The sequence below is a fragment of the Amphibalanus amphitrite genome, unplaced genomic scaffold (assembly GCF_019059575.1).
Source record: "Amphibalanus amphitrite isolate SeventyFive unplaced genomic scaffold, NRLGWU_Aamphi_draft 000870F_arrow, whole genome shotgun sequence".
NCBI lineage: Eukaryota > Metazoa > Arthropoda > Thecostraca > Balanomorpha > Balanidae > Amphibalanus > Amphibalanus amphitrite.
In genome coordinates, this window is record NW_024882364.1 from 183,559 (window position 1) to 201,836 (window position 18,278).

The following is an 18,278-nucleotide window of genomic DNA, read 5'->3' on the forward strand; positions in this document are numbered from 1 at the left end:
AAGACGGAGAAACGGTATGGCCTGCTAGTGACATGCATGGCCACTCGAGCTGTGCACTTGGAAGTGGCGCACGCTCTCGACATCGACAGCTGCATCATGGCTCTGAGGCGCTTCTTCGCGCGCAGGTCGCAGCCGGCGGTCATCTTCTCGGATCGCGGCACGAACTTCATCGGTAGCGACCGGGAGCTTCGCCAGGAGCTCCAGGCTCTATCAGCAGCCATGCCAGAGAGAATGAGCGCGTTCGAGATCGACTGGCGGTTCAACCCGCCAGCGGCTAGCCACATGGGCGGTGTCTGGGAGCGAATGGTGAGATCCGTCAAGACATGCCTGCAGGCCGTGGTCGGTTCGCAGCTGCTGACCGATGAGGTCCTGCTGACCGTGTTCGCCGAGGTAGAGCATATGGTCAATAGCAGACCGCTCACCTACGTGAGCTCGGATCCGGCTGACTCTGAGGCTCTAACGCCCAATCACTTCCTGCTGGGCTGCGCTTCACCTCATCTCGCCCCGGCACTGACAAGAGAGGGCGAGATCTCCAGCCGTCGCCGATGGAGACAGTCACAGGCGCTAGCGGAGCACGTATGGAAGCGGTGGACCCGAGAGTACCTACCGAGCCTAACAAGTCGCAGCAAGTGGCGTCAAGAAACGAGGAATCTGCGGGTCGGTGATCTCGTACTCATGGCAGAGTCGAGCCTCACCAGAGGCTCATGGCCCCTGGCGCGGGTCGTTCGGGTTTTCCCAGGTAGGGACGGAAGAGTGAGATCGGCGGAGCTGAGGACATCCGGCGGGAAGGTCTACACTCGGCCAACCGCAAAGATATGTTTCCTCGAGGAGGACTGCACGTAAACGGAAGCCGGAATCTCGCAACACGCAAGATCAACCTCGCCATCGAGGAGGCGAACTATCAGATATTCTGCTGATTCCCAGTGGCCTCGCCATTTCGAGGGGCTGGGGATCAGCAACGGTCACGTGGACGTGGGGTGTGAAGGTCACCGTGTGGGTGATCGGTAACGTACAGAGCGCGCATGGCAACAAACGTGGCTATGACCGAGCCGTGTCATTGGCCCTGACGGTGGGGAGAATAGTTGATTTCTGTTGCCCTAAAGTTGGTTTGCTGAGGTTTCTCAGCGGTGAAACTCATTTTTGTCGCGGAGGGATTCGCGGTCTAAAGACGTCTTGTTTGATGTTCAACAATTGTGCAGCGCCTCGGTGCATGGTTTTGTGTGTTGTTCTTTAGTGCAACACGGTGGGGGAGGATGTTGTCACCGACCGCTGCTGAGCGGTACCCGCCGAGTCGCCGGCCGGCCCGCGCGGCTGCCGAGCCGGCCGCTGCGGCCACGTGGCGCCCGAGGCGTGTCTGACCTGGTGAGGTCATGCGCGGGGAGCGCGCTGATTGGTCGCTGGTGTCCCGCGCCGCGGGGCACCAGCGAGCTGATCTCGGGCGGGTGAGTCGTAGGCGGGTTCAGTCTATGTGTGCGTGTAACGCGGTCTGTTGGGGGTACGGAGTGAAGCTGGATTCTGGAGTGAATTGTGAGAAGTGACAATAAATATCCAGTGGTTGAACTCAGTGGCTGTGAGAGAAGTGAGAGACGGAAGTGACGGAAGTGCGAGGACTGACGGCAGGCTACAAAAGCGTGTTACTGTGACCCGTCCTACTTCCGGGGACCTCGGCTTTTCTCACCTCGTTGGGGTGTGTGAGGGGGCGGCCACCGGTGTTTCGCCAGCGAAAACCGAGGGCTTAACTCTTTTCCCGCGTTTCGCCATCGAGACCGGGGAAAGGGGCCTCTTTCCATACAAGGGGCGTGGCCAGTCGGCTTCGGCCAACCTCGCTATCGAGGCGTCGAAGTATCGGTAGATCTGTCTGCTCACGGCGCCCTCGCCACTGAGGTGCCTTGATCAGGCAGCGACTGTCGCCTTCCTCACCAATCCTATCCCAATTTCGACCTCCTAATCCCCCTCAGCCAGTCTCAAAACACGAGTGTCGTCAGTGCATGTAAACCAGAGGACATCGTGGCGACACCCACTGTGCGACCGCGGCAGCGAGGGGACGAGTTCCCCTCCCCCTCCAATCCCTACCCTCACTGCCGGGTCTGCCCCCTCAGTCAGCCGCGGGCCGAAGACGCCGGCGTCCCGCGTCACCGAATCAGTATCACAAAGGTGGCTTCATTCATATTTCTGCTCGAGTCGCTTCCATAGCGTTCTTGGTAAAAATCCATTGAATTATATCCCGGATCCATAATATCGCATCTGTGCACAACGCTGGGAGTCGGCAAGCATTTTTGTCCACCCGATTCTGAAGGATAATTTTAACGGCACTTAGGTACGACATTCCGAGTTCCGACCATTTCTATTTTGCCTCACACAATGCACAAGCCTTTTAGATCGGCTTCCAAAACGTCGTCAGTCACGGCGTCACAGTTTATCAGTCTATGCCTTGTTAACACCGAAGCAAACTTGAAATTGGATCACCAACGGTTGCCATTCATTTGCCATTTTCCATCCCGACTGCATCCACAAATCGATCTAAGCTTGGATAGGGCGGTTTCTTGAAGCCGGGGAGTAAGAATGGGTCGCTCCCCTGTGGACAAGCGTAGTGGAGGGGTAGGGGAGGGGAGGGGAGGACAGCAATGTCTCAGTTCTTCGGCCGTCGGTATCGGAGCGAGCGACTCTAACTTATGCTCGGCCGATTCCGGTTGGCAGACTCTGAGAGATAGTCTATCGAATACAGGTGTCCTCAGTGGGTAAGGGTCGCCATTACGCAAAGCCGACCTGGATAACAGGGGTCCAAGGTTCCGTACGATACGCGCTGCACCCTGTCACCCCGTAACCATCCCTGTGACACTTTGCGTCACAAACCGCTACGCAGCTGGGAAATGGCACAGCAATCGATCGTCGTCTCACATCTCACAAACATCTGTGCGAGTTTGCCAATATGGAGTTTGCCTGTTTGGAGTGTTTCGACAAGTGCAGCTTTGACAGAAGTAATGCTCCGTAATGTAATGTTTCCACTTTTCTTTCCCAACGCAATCCATCCAAATGATTTGTCTGGAAGAAGTCTTTCAGAAAACAAGATACCATGAAGGTACGCATAGAAAGACATAAACAATTACATAAAACATTGCATTAGCTGTAGCAGCAGTCAATTAACCCGCGCCCTGCTGGGGGAGGGGGGTGTTTGAACACCCCCCCCTTGTGGTTTTTCGCAAATATCTCAAAAACGGCGGCGCGGAGCGCCGCCGTTTTTGGTACACCTTATCATACATCAATTCTACACATGTTGTGAAAATTTCAGACCAAGGTCATTCAAGGTCAGGTCACCAGGTCACTTGAAGTGACCTCACCTCATAAAAAGTTTCAATGTCTGTCATAGCTACACCGAGTGACCGATCGCTTTGAAACTTTCAGCGATTGCTAAGAGCAAGAGCATGTACAAAATGTATATCTCAGAATTTTTATATCGATGACCTAAGGTCAGGTCAATTTTGCGACCTCCCCATTATAAGTCAATGGGAGAAAATTGATATGCGCCTTTTTTGGACGAAAGACATTATAAACACTCCCAAACACTGAATTACAAGTGGTTTAGACACACTGAACATGAAAATGGTGTCCGTGACCCCTGTTTATGCCCTGAGGTCATCTTAGGTCACGAATGGTATCTAACAGTTTTTCGCAAATAACTTTTGATAGAGGCATGCTAGAGCGATGAAAACGCCTTAGATGTGTTCAGCTCGACGATACGGATCGACTGATATGCAACATGACCCTTTCCGGTCAGGTCATGACCTTGACCTGAGGTCAAATTTTCAAGTTGACCTTTCAAGGTCAAGTTATAGTTCATTCGATGCGTCTTGACGAGAGGAACACGATGCCGGTAAAAGTAAGCTCGTACAAGGCTTGGGTCAAAAGTTATTGCAGGAAAACTGTTTCCGAAAAAATCGGTTATTTTTGCAGTTTTTGCCCCCTGCAGGCAAAACCGTTGACGTTAGGTCAAATCTGAGAAAATTATTCAGAAAGGGCGTTAATAGAGCTATCGAATGCGCTTTTCCGCGACGCTGTAGCTCTATTGGTTCCCGAGTTATGCGTTGGCTTCTTGGAAATTGTCGACAATCGACCTGGAAATCGGCGAAATTTCGCCTTCAATGACCTCTGGTGACCTGACCTTTGACCTGACCAAAAAATTGACCGAAGTGATTTCGTCATTATTTTTGACGCTCTTTCGAACGCCGCCTTCCGCGTATCGCTACGTAGCCCAGGAGCCGAGTTAGAAGGGGGGTGTTCAAACACCCCCCCCCCCCCCAGCAGGGCGTGGAAATCCAGGACCCCCAGCCGGGCGCGGGTTAAACGAAAAGCATAAACACGCAACGAGGAAAGAGGCCTAGCCGAAGCCAAGCAATGAGCTCCACTCCAAGCAAAGTCCTAAAAAATGACGCTCCAACACAGCAGTGGAAATATTCGGCGTTACGTGTAAGTACGAAGTGATCTGGCCACTGCGGAATGAGGTCGTGGGCCCTGTGTGGCCACGGGAGCTGAGTTTCCCGAAGCAGTATCAGCCTGAAAATGGGTGCCGCTGGCAACGCCGAGGCTGCTATTAACGGAAAATTTCGCAATATCCGCTGTTGGGAAGCGAGTGCGACCCGCCGGCTGCTTGCACCACTCCACGGAATTATGACGTCAAAATGTAAATATTTATGGTGCCGGTGATGAACAGTATCCTTTCAGTACCAACAAATCTCCATCATATTCAACAGACGCCATCATCAGAACGTAACACTATGTCTAGTCGCAACACGATGGAAACTTGAGGCAGGTCGTATCATTAGTCAGTGCAGATCGAAACGTTACCCTTTCATTTTCGATATATGTAGAATTGTAGTCATTGGGTGAATTTCACGAGACGAACCAAATGCTCAGTAAGGTCCGTGCAGTTGATGATAGCCGTTTTCACGACGGGCTATCCGGCGAATGCACCTGATTTGATCAAATCTGCACCTAATTTCTTTTACAGCAAATATCTTCATTTTATGGATTTATTTCAGTGTTTTAATCGATGATGCTCTCCGATAATATGACAAAGCAGGCGTATCAGCAATTAGTGCAACCCTGCTGATAGCTGTTAAAGGTAGTGTGCCAGCTTTCCTGGACCGTATGGAGTTAATGGCCCAGATAAGGAGAACCGGTTTTTTAGAACTTATCCATACCTTCAAAACTCATGGAAACGTCTTAAATTCTTCAAATTTTGAGTACCCCAGTGCGAAATTCGCCCCGACGGGTTGTCGGTCGTACCCCAACCACATTTCACACCACTATGAACAATAAATGCACACACTGAAATCGCTATTACCGATAGGCTCATCCAATCAAGTTTCGATAAACCCGTTCATCATCATCTCCTGCGGTTTCGAACACGCCTGTTAGGTGGTGCGGTAGACCGCGCCCAAAGCCAGGGCCCCGGTAACGTGAGGTAGCCGAATCGGGGCAGCGTGCGCTGACCCAAGCCGGGGCCGCGCGTCCTCCCGGTGTCATGTGATAGCCCGGGGCTGCCCGGGGATGCGGTAGACCGCGCCCAAAGCCGCGGCCCCGGCTTGGGTCAGCGCACGCTGCCCCGACTCGGCTACCTCACGTTACCGGGGCCCTGGCTTTGGGCGCGGTCTACCGCAGGTGGCTTCTGCTCATACTTTGTGGTGCGGTGGTGGTGCGTCGGGCCGCGCGCTCTGACTACGGCAAAGAAAAATGCGTCAGCTGATCATTGTCATTTCTGCCACTTTCATGTGGTGAGATGGGGTCATAATTTTAGAGACGGCTGTTTCATATCAATTATTTTACATAAAATAATATTTCAAACCATAAATTAATGTTCGACAGCCAAATTAAAGAAACAATACCAATACAGGCTTACAGTTTAAATTCGACATTGTGTTGTATACGATTAGACAGCTGACAGCTCATTCCCGTACGTGGGGCATTCCACGATAGATCGACCAAAGCCGTACACCCTCATATTTTATTTTTTGCTTAAAATTGGTCTAATGGGTTGTGATGGGCGGGGAAGCCAGCTGTGCCAAGGATTTTTTTCTTCGAACAACGGTTTCCGAGATATAGCCTCAGGCAATTCCTGGAGGTCACGCTGCAACCCTATGTTTGGCGGCTTATAACTCAGAAACTATTGGTTTTCTATGGTAAAAACTTTTTATGGTTCAACTCGCAATCAACCAACAAACGTTTTGGCTATCTCGGATTTTCGATTTTTGAAAATTTTGATCACGTGACATCTTGACCTTTTTTTCGAAGAGTGACCTTGATATTTTCCCAACTGAAAGTCGCAATTATGTCTGCTGACGATTAAAGCCTTATCAATTGTCATTCATATGCGCAAATAAAAAAAGTGGCTATCGCCCTGCGTTGACCTCAGGTCAGGTCATTTTTATGACCTGTCCATTATTACGAGCGGGAGCGACGCGAGATCTCGAGAATAAAGCAAGATAGCGACAAGCGGTAAACGGTACAGGATTCACACGGATAAGATCTACAATTTTTACGGAGGTCATTTTCAGGTCAGGTCAAAGATGACGTCACAGGGGTAAAAAGGAAGTCAAAATAGTTTTGGCTGTACCTTTTGATCTAATAAAGAAAGAGACGTGGAACAGGCACCATTGTGTTTGCTTTCGCCTAGCGCCAGTTCGTTTTGAATTTCAATACCGATGACCTAAGATCAGGTCAATTTCTTGACCACCCCATTATAAGTCAATTGGGGAAAAATCAGCTCCCTTATTTTTACACTAAAACGCGTCGGAATTGCCTAATATACCATGAGTGACTTCATATACGACTAACTTTGACTACCTTGAGACCTTTTTTGCTCTTGGTCAACTGTGACGTTGCTCTTGGGTCATGTGACGTCATTAAAGGTCACCAAATGTTTTTTGCATATAATTCCTTACAGGTTTGAGATACAGCCGCGCGGATAGGCTCATTGTCTTCAGCTCGTCAAGGCCCATCGAATGATATATATGATGACCTTAAGGTCACGTGACCTAAGGTCAACTTTTGACCTTGACCTTTTGAGGTCAACATACACATGTTTCGATGCGGATCGACGAGAGGATCACGATGGTGCTATTAGTTTGTTCCTAGCTGGGATACTTTGAAAGTTATTCGAGAAAAACTTCATATATATGTAGTGCCGCCATTTAGACTTTCTTTTTACCCCTGTGACGTCATCTTTGACCTGACCTGAAAATGACCTGAGTAAAAATTGTAGACCTTATCCATGTGTACTTTGTGCCGTTTACCACTTGTCGCTATCTTGCTTTGTTCTCGAGATCTCGCTGTCGCTCCCGCTCGTAATAATGGGAAGGTCATAAAAATGACCTGACCTGAGGTCAACGCAGGCCGAAAGCCACTTTTTTTATTTGCGCATATGAATGACAATTGATAAGGCTTTAATCGTCATCAGACATAATTGCGAATTTCAGTTGGGAAAATATCAAGGTCACTCTTCGAAAAAAGGTCAAGATGTCACGTGATCAAAATTTTTAAAAATCGAAAATCCGAGATAGCCAAAACGTTTGTTGGTTGATTGCGAGTTGAACCATATAAAGTTTTTACCATAGAAAACCAATAGTTTCTGAGTTATAAGCCGCCAAACATAGGGTTGCAGTGTGACCTCCAGGAACTGCCCGAGGCTATATCTCGGAAACCGTTGTTCGAAGAAAAAAATCCTTGGCACAGCTGGGTTCCCCGCCCATCACAACCCATTAGACCAATTTTAAGCAAAAAATAAAATATGAGGGTGTAAATTTTATTTATTTTTGGTCGATCTATCGTGGAATGCCCCACGTCGTAACTCTATAATGACCTTTGCTTATTGTCACATGTGCGCCGCATTCGCGATTGTTGCCGACGCCTGTTTGCAGGTCAGCCCACTACAGTTGTTACGGAGCGAGCGAAGCGAGCGTAGTCTTTCCTTAGATTAACGGAAATTTCTGAGTATGAGCGGCCGGCCGGCCGGCCGGCCGTGGTCACGCTTTTGCGAGGCTTATATCTCAGCAACCACTTGACCGATTTACACGCGGTAATTTTTGTAGGGTAGCTTCATTCCTTCTACCAAGTATTGGACTATTCCCGATGCATGTGGGTGACCCCTTATGCACGTGCCACGTGCAAAACGAAGAGGTGTCACTTTTGTAATTGTTGCAATATCTCGGTAACTACTTGGCCGATTGCGCTGAAAGTTGGCATGTAGGTAGGCACCCACTAGGCACTGCATATACATGTGCCAGAGTTGGGGTGCTGCTGCACGTGCGCACGTGCAGGGGTCGTTTCCAGATCTCGGGAACGGCTGGACCGATTGCGCTCAAATTTGGTACACGGTTAGGGACCGGTTAGTAGGGTGCCGTGCACAAGTCAGTTGGGACCCATCTTGCACGTGCGCACGTGCAGGGTGCCGCTTCCAGATCTCGAGAACGGCTGGGCCGATTGTGCCCAAATTTGGCACATCGCTAGAGACCAGTTAGTAGGGTGCCGTGCACAGTCAGTTGGAGGTACCCCCTCGCAATTTCGCACGTGCAAGGCCCACCCTCTCGCTCGCTCCGTTAGTCGCCCCAAAAGGCGTTATACTGGTTATACATATCGAAAAACCGATAAACTTTTAGGCGAAAAAAAAAACACTATTTTAGGCCCATTTTTGATTCTTTTTGCGATATTAGGTAAAAACAGAAGCTTCTTATCCTAGGAAAAATAAAATGGGAAATCATTGGAAGGTGGCACACTACCTTTAAGAGACACACGGAACCTGATTGGGCCAAATCTGCACCTAATCTGTACCAGACGTGCACCAAATGTGTACCAGATGGCCGTCGTGAAAACGGCTAATATTGTCCATCCCATGGAGGCGAATCAATGGTGTGAGGAAGAATCTCAAGACGAGCGAACACGTGTCAAATTTGTTTGTTTGTTTGTTTTGTTGGGTTAGGCCCTTTCGGTCCAATGAGACCATTTCAAAGCCGGAAGGATGACAGGAATTAAGGGGGAGACATTGGTCTGGGTAGGCACCCTAGTGAGTCACCGGGGCTGAGCCCGTCCTAAAGGACAGGCCGACCAGTCCTAATACTCACTGCACCCGGCTACGGGTGTGCGCTCCCTCGGGAGCAGCGGTGCCGCTCCAAGGGAGCAGCCCGCATGAGATATTAACCCGCGCCGGGCCGGTGCTCTGAGATTCCGCGCCGGGCCGGGGGGGGGGGGTGTCTGAACACCCCCCCCCCCCTTCTAACTCGGCTCCTGGGCCACGTAGCGACACGCGGTAAGCGGCAATCGAAAGAACGTCCAAAATAAGGACGAAAACACTTCGGTCATTTTTTGGGTCAGGTCAAAGGTCAGGTCACCAGAGGTCACCAAAGGTCAAATGTCCACTATTTCAACATTTTGGAAACTGCCAACGGCTATCTCGGGAACCGATAGAGCTACAGCGCCGCGGAAAAGCGCATTCGATAGCCCTTTTACAGACCTTTCTGAGTAATGTTCTCAGATTTGACCTCAGGTCAACGGTTTAGCCTCCAGGGGGCAAAAACTTCAAAAATAGCCGTTTTTACGAAAAACGTTTTTTCGGTAATAACTTTTGACTCAAAAGAGTCATGACATTACTTTTGCCACCATCGTGTTCCTCTCGTCGTGACGCGTCGAATGAACTATAATTTGACCTTGAAAGGTCAACTTGAAAATTTGACCTCAGGTCAAGGTCATGACCTGACCGGAAAAGGTCATGTTGCATATCAGTCGATCCGCAACGTCGAGCCGAACACATCTAAGGCGTTTTCAGCGCTCTAGCACGTCTCTATCAGAAGTTATTAGCGAAAAACTGTTAGATTCTGTTCGTGACCTGAGATGACCTCGGGGACATAACGAGGGGTCACAGTTGCCATTTTCCGGTTCAGTGTGTCCATTTTACCTACATCTCGATGTCTGAGAGTGTCTAGAATAACGTTCGTGCAAAACAGACGCTTTTCAACTTTCTCCCATTGACTTATAATGGAGAGGTCGCAAAATTGACCTGACCTTAGGTCACCGATATCAAAATTCCGAGATATACATTTTATAGATATTGTTGCTCTAATCAATCGCTGAAAGTTTCAAGGCAATCAATCAATCGGTGTAGCTATGACGAGCATTCTTATTTTTTTCTGAGGTGAGGTCACTTAGCGTGACCTGGTGACCTGACCTAAGGTGACCTGGGTCTGAAATTTTCACAACATGTGCGGAAAAGATGCACAAACAGGTGTGCCAGCGCCGCCGTTTTTGAGATATCTGCGAAAAACCGCAGGGGGGGTGTTCAAACACCCCCCCCCCCCGGCCCGGCGCGGGTTAAATGTGCCTGTCCAGCCCGGAGTGGGGTTGCGGGGTGAAGGAGAAGGATTTCAGCATCCTGAGGATGGAATCGACGGACGGGAGTCTACCTTTCAAAATAACTGGACACCGTATGTCCCACTCAAATCAACTTTCCCCGTTATACGAGTAGCATCACTGTCTGACTGACTGGCCGTAGAAAGGCACTGAACGGCCGGAGGTTCTTACCAGCAGTCCGCCCATACTCTAACGACTGAGACAGAAAAAAGTAATAATGTCATCAATTAACGTCTGACATTTCAAACAATGATCTATCAAAGACTGCGGAGTTGGAGTCGGTCGGAGTCGACCGTTCTGCTCGGAGTCGATTTTTAAAAGGCAGAGTCGGAGTTGGAATCACCGAAAATCCATTGACCCCGTAACCCTGGATCTATCATTAAAATATTCACAGCTAGAGCAGCTGATGATTTCGCAATGGCTTGAGCTATTGATCCCTAAGAGTGGTGCAACCTACCCTGAGACTGCGATAAGTGAATCCATAGTGAATCCAATCGAGTTATCAGGCCACAATGTAGGATAAGCTTTGCCATGTGACTGATTGGGAATTGATATCGAGAATCAAAGTATTTCATATTCTAACATCCTGCATTCTTATCGATTGATCAGTGATTTCATAGGGCGAACGTAGTGTTTCGTCATTCAAAATGACTCATTAATCGCAAGCATGGCCCCCTTCGGCTGAGTGTGCTTATTTTACACGGAAACAGATATAGTGAAAGTTAGAAAAAAACTGAAGTGGTCAGTTAATCCTGCAGTACTAGGATATAATATTGACGACTTCACCATCGGTCTCCGGCACAGCACCGACTAAATGTGTGCTGGCGGCCTGTCCTACTGGTGCATGGTGGTGGCCGGTTCCTCTGCCTGTCCTGCCCTCTGCCGACCCCCGACGGGGTGCGCTGAGGTCCAGCAGAGCAAGCCCAGGCGCTCGCTGGACCCTAACTCATTTCCTCAGTCCATTTCCCGGGTCGAAGGCGGCTCGGCCCCGGCCAGCCTCCCCTGCTCCGACCTGTACCGGCTGACCCCCACCTCCCACCCGCGTAATGAGTACCTGAGTATGTACCTGAGTAGTGTGTACGGGGACCCGCAGTTGCTACTGTACACGAACCCCAACTCGAGCCGTCTGTCCTGTCCAGTAACAACCGATAACATTGATATCGACTGTAGTAACTGTATCGTCCCTGTACAAGAGCGGCTGAGGTTTTCTGTGCGTGCTCTCTGACAGCTTATCGTTGTTCCCTGTGAGGGTGCTGGGACAATTTACTCAGGGTCGCTATACAGTAGCAACTGCGGGTCCCCGTACCTACCTACACGCTGTGTAAGTGTGTACACTCGGGGGCAGATTGATGTTCCACAACTCTTTATCCACCGGGTTCCTATGGCTCAGCATTGGCAGCAGCCGCCTGGTACCGGTAGACTGTGCCGCTTCACTTACTTGTCAAGCGGCACAGCCTACCAACACCGTATGCCACCGGTCTGGGTCGGTGGCTGGAAGGCGATGTGGGCCGCCTGTGACGTCAGCGCAGCGGTGAGGGCCGAGCCCGGAGGCATGACTCGGGTCGGCGCGGCGCGGCGGCTGGCGAGGGCTGGGGAGTGAGGTGGGGTGGGAGCACGGACCATCGCGCGGCTGAGCGAGTGTAGTTAACTTTCGCGTCTCAAGGCGTCAATTATTCTACCTAACAATTGTGCTAAAGCAGTTGTTAAAATGTCCTATCCCCAAGACAGCGCCTATCATCATAATTGCAATGCACATTATGACACACTTAAGCGTGGCAATGGGACAGCCGATAGAACTTATGTCACTCGTGCATCGAGGTGCGGAGCTATATTTTGTATAACATATTAGTATTAAGGTTTTGATTGAGCGAGCAGATTGGTGTCTATTGTTTCGCACGGCAATCGTCCAGAGCCGTGGGAACTGGGGGTTATGAGTAGTGCCGCAGCCAACACTCCAATTTAAAGCGATTATTACTGTTGCTCTAATATGTGGTCGCAGCCTCCAATAGCAAACCGTTCCAACTAGGAGCCAAAAAGTCGGCCACTCAGGGGGCTCGAACCGGGCTTCTCCCACCGGCCAATTCACGACACGAGCGTTCATCCACTGAGCTACCGAGAATGGTCCTCGTCCGCACAAAACAAAATGACATTCACCCGCTGACCGCCAATGAAAGTATTGTGACATTTGATCGCGTTTGACCGCGGCGGGTGGTCGCTGGTTTCGGCAGCTCAGTGGATACACGCTAGCGTCGTGGGGTGACCGGTTGGAGAAACCCGATTCGAACCGTCCCAGGTGCGCGACTTATTTGTTCCTATGGAACAGTTTGCTATTGGTGGCTGCGACCACACATTAGAGGAACAGTAAGAGTTGCTTAAAGTTGCGACGCCGCGCTATCCAAAACCCCAGTTCCCACGTCTCTGGACGATTGCTGTGCGAAATAATAGACACCAATGAGCTCAATCAAGACCTTAATACTTATCTGTTAAAAACAATGTCAATGTAGCTCCGCAACTCGATGCACGTGTGATATAAATTCTATCGGCTGTCGCAATGCCATGTTTAAGTGTGTCGTAATGTGCATGGCAAGTATGATGATAGGCGCTGTCTTGGGGATAGGACATTTTAACAACTGCTTTAGCACAATTGTTAGGTAGAATAATTGACGCCTTGAGACGCGAAAGTTAACTACACTCGCTCAGCCGCGCGATGGTCCGTGCTCCCACCCCACCTCACTCCCCAGCCCTCGCCAGCCGCCGCGCCGCGCCGACCCGAGTCATGCCTCCGGGCTCGGCCCTCACCGCTGCGCTGACGTCACAGGCGGCCCACATCGCCTTCCAGCCACCGACCCAGACCGGTGGCATACGGTGTTGGTAGGCTGTGCCGCTTGACAAGTAAGTGAAGCGGCACAGTCTACCGGTACCAGGCGGCTGCTGCCAATGCTGAGCCATAGGAACCCGGTGGATAAAGAGTTGTGGAACATCAATCTGCCCCCGAGTGTACCACTGCTAAACTCACCGTGACTGTTTTCCGCTGCACCGGCTCGAGAACGGCGACACAGCGCCGCTCGGCGGCGCTCGTCTCAATTTTCCTCAGCCACAGTGAGACGGGCACCACATCACCCTTCTTGGTCTTCACCTCCACCTGTGGCACGACGGACACTCGTGGGGATGACGCGCACAACATTACATCCACGGCATGGAGAGGAAACGCGAGCTGACACTGGCCAGGGCGCTGCGCGTATTTGCTTCAGTTTAAATTTTGCTACAAAGAAGAAAACTTGCATTGCTGGCAAAAATACCGAGACGCTATTCCAATTGAGCATCCATAATTGCCCTACACTTGCATACATCGATGGTAACGTGCATTCATTGGTAGCTATAAGACAGTAGCTTACTACCAATGCAGTGTATGCATCGCATCGTTTTCTAAAATGTTAGGATTACTTCGGCGATGCGAGGTCAGGGCGCCCAGTCTAATGTGGAACGCCGTACAGAACACCACAGGTGAGCAGGGGCGCGGTACGATTAATTCTGAACGGGGTACGTGCGCAGTGTGACTGATTCCGAACGGAGTACGAGCGCAGTACGCACCACGTTGCCGGCGAAGACGACGACGTTTCCCTCGGAGCTGAGGTGGGCCTCCTCCATGCGCGGTCGGCTCTCGGCGGCCACGAACAGGTCTCGCAGCCGCAGCTGGCTCAGCTCGGAGCCCGAGTAGCCCAGCAGGTCGGACGCCATGTCGTTCCACATGAGGATCTGTAGACACGGACCGGCGCCCCGGTCAGTACGGATTCACACAAAACGTCAGAGCAGATTTACATAGCCAAGCTGACGCTGATGACTGAACCAGGAGACGCGGGCTGCAGGTCTCATCAAACTGACCTTGGAGGTTGAAAGCCGGGGGGAGCTGGGGGAGGGGAGGGGCACTGATCTGACCCTGGGAAGTGTGACACTGGAGTCCCCACTGAAGTGATCTGCAAGATACGACTGAATGTCCGAGCACTGACCTGATCCTGTGATTCCCTCTGAACTGACATTGGAATTCCCTCTGAAGCTGAACTGACCTTGTATTATCTCTAAACTGACCAGGTATGCCCTAGGCTGAATTGATTTTCAATGTGCAGCGCTGGTTTCCTCTGAAGTCTGAACTGACCTGCGAGGTGCGGCTGTCGATGGTGAACACGCTCTTGGTGGGTGTGATGAACAGAGTCTGCGCGCTCAGCACGTCAGCCGGCGAGAACGACTTGTAGAACGCCCACGAGTCGTTCAGTGAGCGAGCCGCCGCGTCGCCCGGCCGCTGCTGATTCCGGTACGGCGAGCGCGTCGTGGCGCCGTTGAAGCTGAAGCTGAACAGGTTGTCGCCTGCCGCAGGGAGTTTGACTCAGAGAACACCAATGAACGGGTCACAAAGGGTTGAGCACCCATACACACATGACAGCAGAGCTGAGAGAACTAGCGAACGGCGGACGGCAAGCAAACACCATGCACCCGACAGAGGGCACTGTCCTCCGCCGGACACAGCACCGTCCCACTTCGAAAAGAGAGTACCTAGCGCCCACACCGCACGGTGGGTCCCTCCCACATCGGTCAGAGTGCCGTTCCACTGCCGCATCCATTCCATGGTCTATAAAAGGCAGAGAGGATAGACTCCTTTTCTGTTCCTCTACCTCCCTTCCTTCCTTCCTATCACTCTTTCTCTCTTTCGTCACTGGAGTGCACCTGGCCGCTCGTCCCCCGTTATGAGCCAACCGTGTCAGCACTGCACTCACCCTTCAGCAGGCTCTGGTCGGGTTTGGGTCGCCGCATCGGCGGCGTGTCCCAGGGCATCATGGCGCCGGTCTGCGACATCTGGGCGGCAGTATCGGCCGCCGGCCAGCTCCTGTTGGCGTCTGGCCGCTCTGAGACCGGCGGACGGGCGGGGCTGAGGTCGAGCTCCAGCGCACGCCGACCGCCGTCCCGCGCCGGCGCCTCGCCACCGGCCGGCTGAGGGTCACAGGCGACCTTCCGGCTCTGCAGGTAACAAGGACATGTCGGATATGGATTTGTGGAGATGTGCAGTCTTATATCAAAATCATCCGAGAGTAAAATCAAAGATGGCCTACCATTATTTGAGCATGTGACTGGCATATATCGATTGCATTGACAGTTGACCGTTTCAGTTATTCCATTGAAAATACAGATCGTGCGATTAGTATAATTAATCAAACATTACCCTATTAAATTCATAAGCAATTTCCCAGAAAAAAAACGAAAGTACGACAAAAAATGGTGAGGGAAGTACGAGCCGATCCAGTGAGCCAAAAAAGACCTTATTGGTGCTTCCAGTAGCAAGAAGCTTAAGCAGCCTTAGTCACTTGCAGTACCATGACATTCAATCCACCAGCACGGGTAGCTGCGTGGTGCGTGTTGTTACCTTGCCTGCCGCCGCTGTGCCGCCCACACAGACGGCGGGGAAGTTAGTCTGGTCGGAGAGCACCACGCGCCGCACTCTGTAACACAGCAGTCGCGGGTGAGACGCGACCGTGGCCCCACCGGCCGCCGTAGTGACTCACCGGGGTCGATCCCGGCCGCGGCGCCGGTTACCTGGCTACGAGGTAAACACGGGCCGGCTCGATCGGGCCTCGCCGCGTCGGAGGGACCGACGGACCACACTCGGCCGGCACGCGTCACCACGAATGGACCGACGGCCGACGGACCGCGGCCAGTCCGTCGGCACTCGGCACCACGTCACATACGACCGGCACCCAAACTACTGCAATTCGCACAATATACATGACACCTTTCTGACACTACAGTCAAGAATACGATTAAATTGGTGTTTGGGTACACAAATTGGAAACAGAAAGGGTGCCACGGAAGATTGTTATCATCCACGGAACTTACCTGCTCATTTTGAGAAATTGGTGTATGGCTCCAACTTTTGTATAATTCAATGACACATAATAACTGATTCACTCTGGAAAGCAAACAAACAAAACAAATTTAATGGTGTGCATAAGAAACAGTGTTGACACGATTCGCCTAACAGCGTTATGACACATGAAGCTGAAAGCAAAAAAAAAAAAAAAGACTCGATTTACGCCATTTCGTCCTTAGATGGACGGGCGGATAGACACTCTCCGAAAATCATTCTAAGACTATAGGCGAGCGATGAGCTATCTGCGGATGTCGGATGATCCTGTCACCAACGCCGCCATCCCAGCATTTACGAATCATGGATAATACATATTGTCGAAACTTAACAGAAAGTGTCAGAAGAGCACTAAAAAATTAAATTAGCGCAAGAAAATACACAGTTTCATAACGAAAATTAGTCCTTTACTGTATAGTCCTCCCTGTATGTACAGACCAGCAACAATGATATGAAATCCATATAGGTAATCCAGCTGCAAAATAAAACTTCACCAGAGATAAACAAGGCATCACGAAGACGTCACGAGACACCCAAAACACCGCATTTTGCGGCAAACAAAGTCAACTGTTTTTACTTTTTAACCCTCGCCCTGGCAGGGCATTTTTCATAACACGGCCTGGCGTGGGGGGGGGGGGTGTTGCGACCCCCTCGCGATTGGCTCCTATGGGACCTAGAAACACCAAATTTGGTAGGTAGGTGGGCCCCCTGGAGTTCTCGCCCCTGTGCAAATAAGATTGCTCTAGGTCAATATTTAGGGGGTTTTGGGGGATATGAATATAAAAATTTCGCTAAAAACAGGTCAAACGTTTTTCGCTTATATCTTTTGATCTAATAAAGATAGAGAAAAAAGAAAAAGCACCAGTGAACTCAGCACGTCAAGGCGCGTCGAATGACATACTTTTTTCCTTGCTTAAGTGTACTTAAAGTTTTTCTGAATTTTTAAGTAACCTTTAATTAAATAATTAATTAAGTTCAAGTTAACCAAATTGCATCATATCGCATATCATTCCATTCGGCTAATCACCAGGAACACAATGACACCATTGCTTAAGCGCTAGCGTTATTATGTGCCAAGTTATTGGCAAAAACGTCATTTGACCTCAGTTGACCTCATTTGACCTGACCCATGGATAAGTACACCAAACAAAGAAGCACCAAGTGACCTGCTGTTAAGTACAGTGGTTTCAAAGCACAAAAGTGATAAAACGAAGCGGATATCTCCAGTATTTTTCGAATTTAGTATTTTCCCATAGGCTTAACATTACGACGTAATGACCTCTAAGTGACCTCAGGTCAGTGACTTAAAAAAAACCGAACTATATGTTGTACAACTCGGTAAACTTAGCAAATCCTGAAAGTTTGAAGGAAATCAGTCAAAAACTGTGAGTTGGACAGGTACAAAATGAAAATTGAAATTTGACCATGACCTTGTACCGGTTTTTCTGACCTGGTGACCTGACCCAAGGTCACCCGGACCTAAAATTTGCAGGTCATATGTAAAAAGGTTGCCCCATAGGCTGTGCCAAATTTGGCGCCGCGCCGCCGTTTTTACGCTATCTTTGAAAAACCTTAGGGGGTTGCATCAACTTTCCCCCCTGCCAGGGCGAGGGTTAAAGGAACTATCCCACCTTCTAAAATGTTGTTAAAACCAGTTAAATTGTGCCCGACTTTATAGATTGGATGACCAGGAACACGGTCCTGGCATTTATTTTTTCATTAAACATCTTAGGCTTCCCATATTCCAAACACAAACTTTCAAATATGTGACGTCACAGCCCAAAATTACCTCCTTCCCCAGGCCACATTACTGTCATAAAGCCGATTCTTTTACTCTGTAGGCACCACAACAAAGTTCAGACCAAGTTTTAAGCAATTTTTCAACGAACAAACCTATTTAAATCAGAATGACTAAACGAGGTGACGTCACACTAACGGTCGCTCCATGTTGAAGATAGGGCCTTGCGCAAGG

At 50.3% G+C, this 18,278-nt stretch overlaps 1 protein-coding gene across 1 annotated transcript in view; it reads right to left on the bottom strand.

Annotated features, from left to right (window-relative positions):
• The window catches only part of LOC122367445 (PAS domain-containing serine/threonine-protein kinase-like), a 45,865-nt gene that overhangs the window by 24,718 nt on the left and 2,869 nt on the right, over positions 1-18,278 (bottom strand). The window contains exons 2-7 of the mRNA XM_043340517.1: positions 16,279-16,351; positions 15,809-15,884; positions 15,165-15,405; positions 14,549-14,757; positions 13,987-14,151; positions 13,412-13,537 (exon numbers count right to left, since the gene is read on the bottom strand). Of these exons, the coding sequence (XP_043196452.1) occupies positions 13,412-13,537; positions 13,987-14,151; positions 14,549-14,757; positions 15,165-15,405; positions 15,809-15,884; positions 16,279-16,286 (825 nt within the window). The 5' untranslated portion in view covers positions 16,287-16,351. The remainder of the gene's footprint in view (positions 1-13,411; positions 13,538-13,986; positions 14,152-14,548; positions 14,758-15,164; positions 15,406-15,808; positions 15,885-16,278; positions 16,352-18,278) is intronic.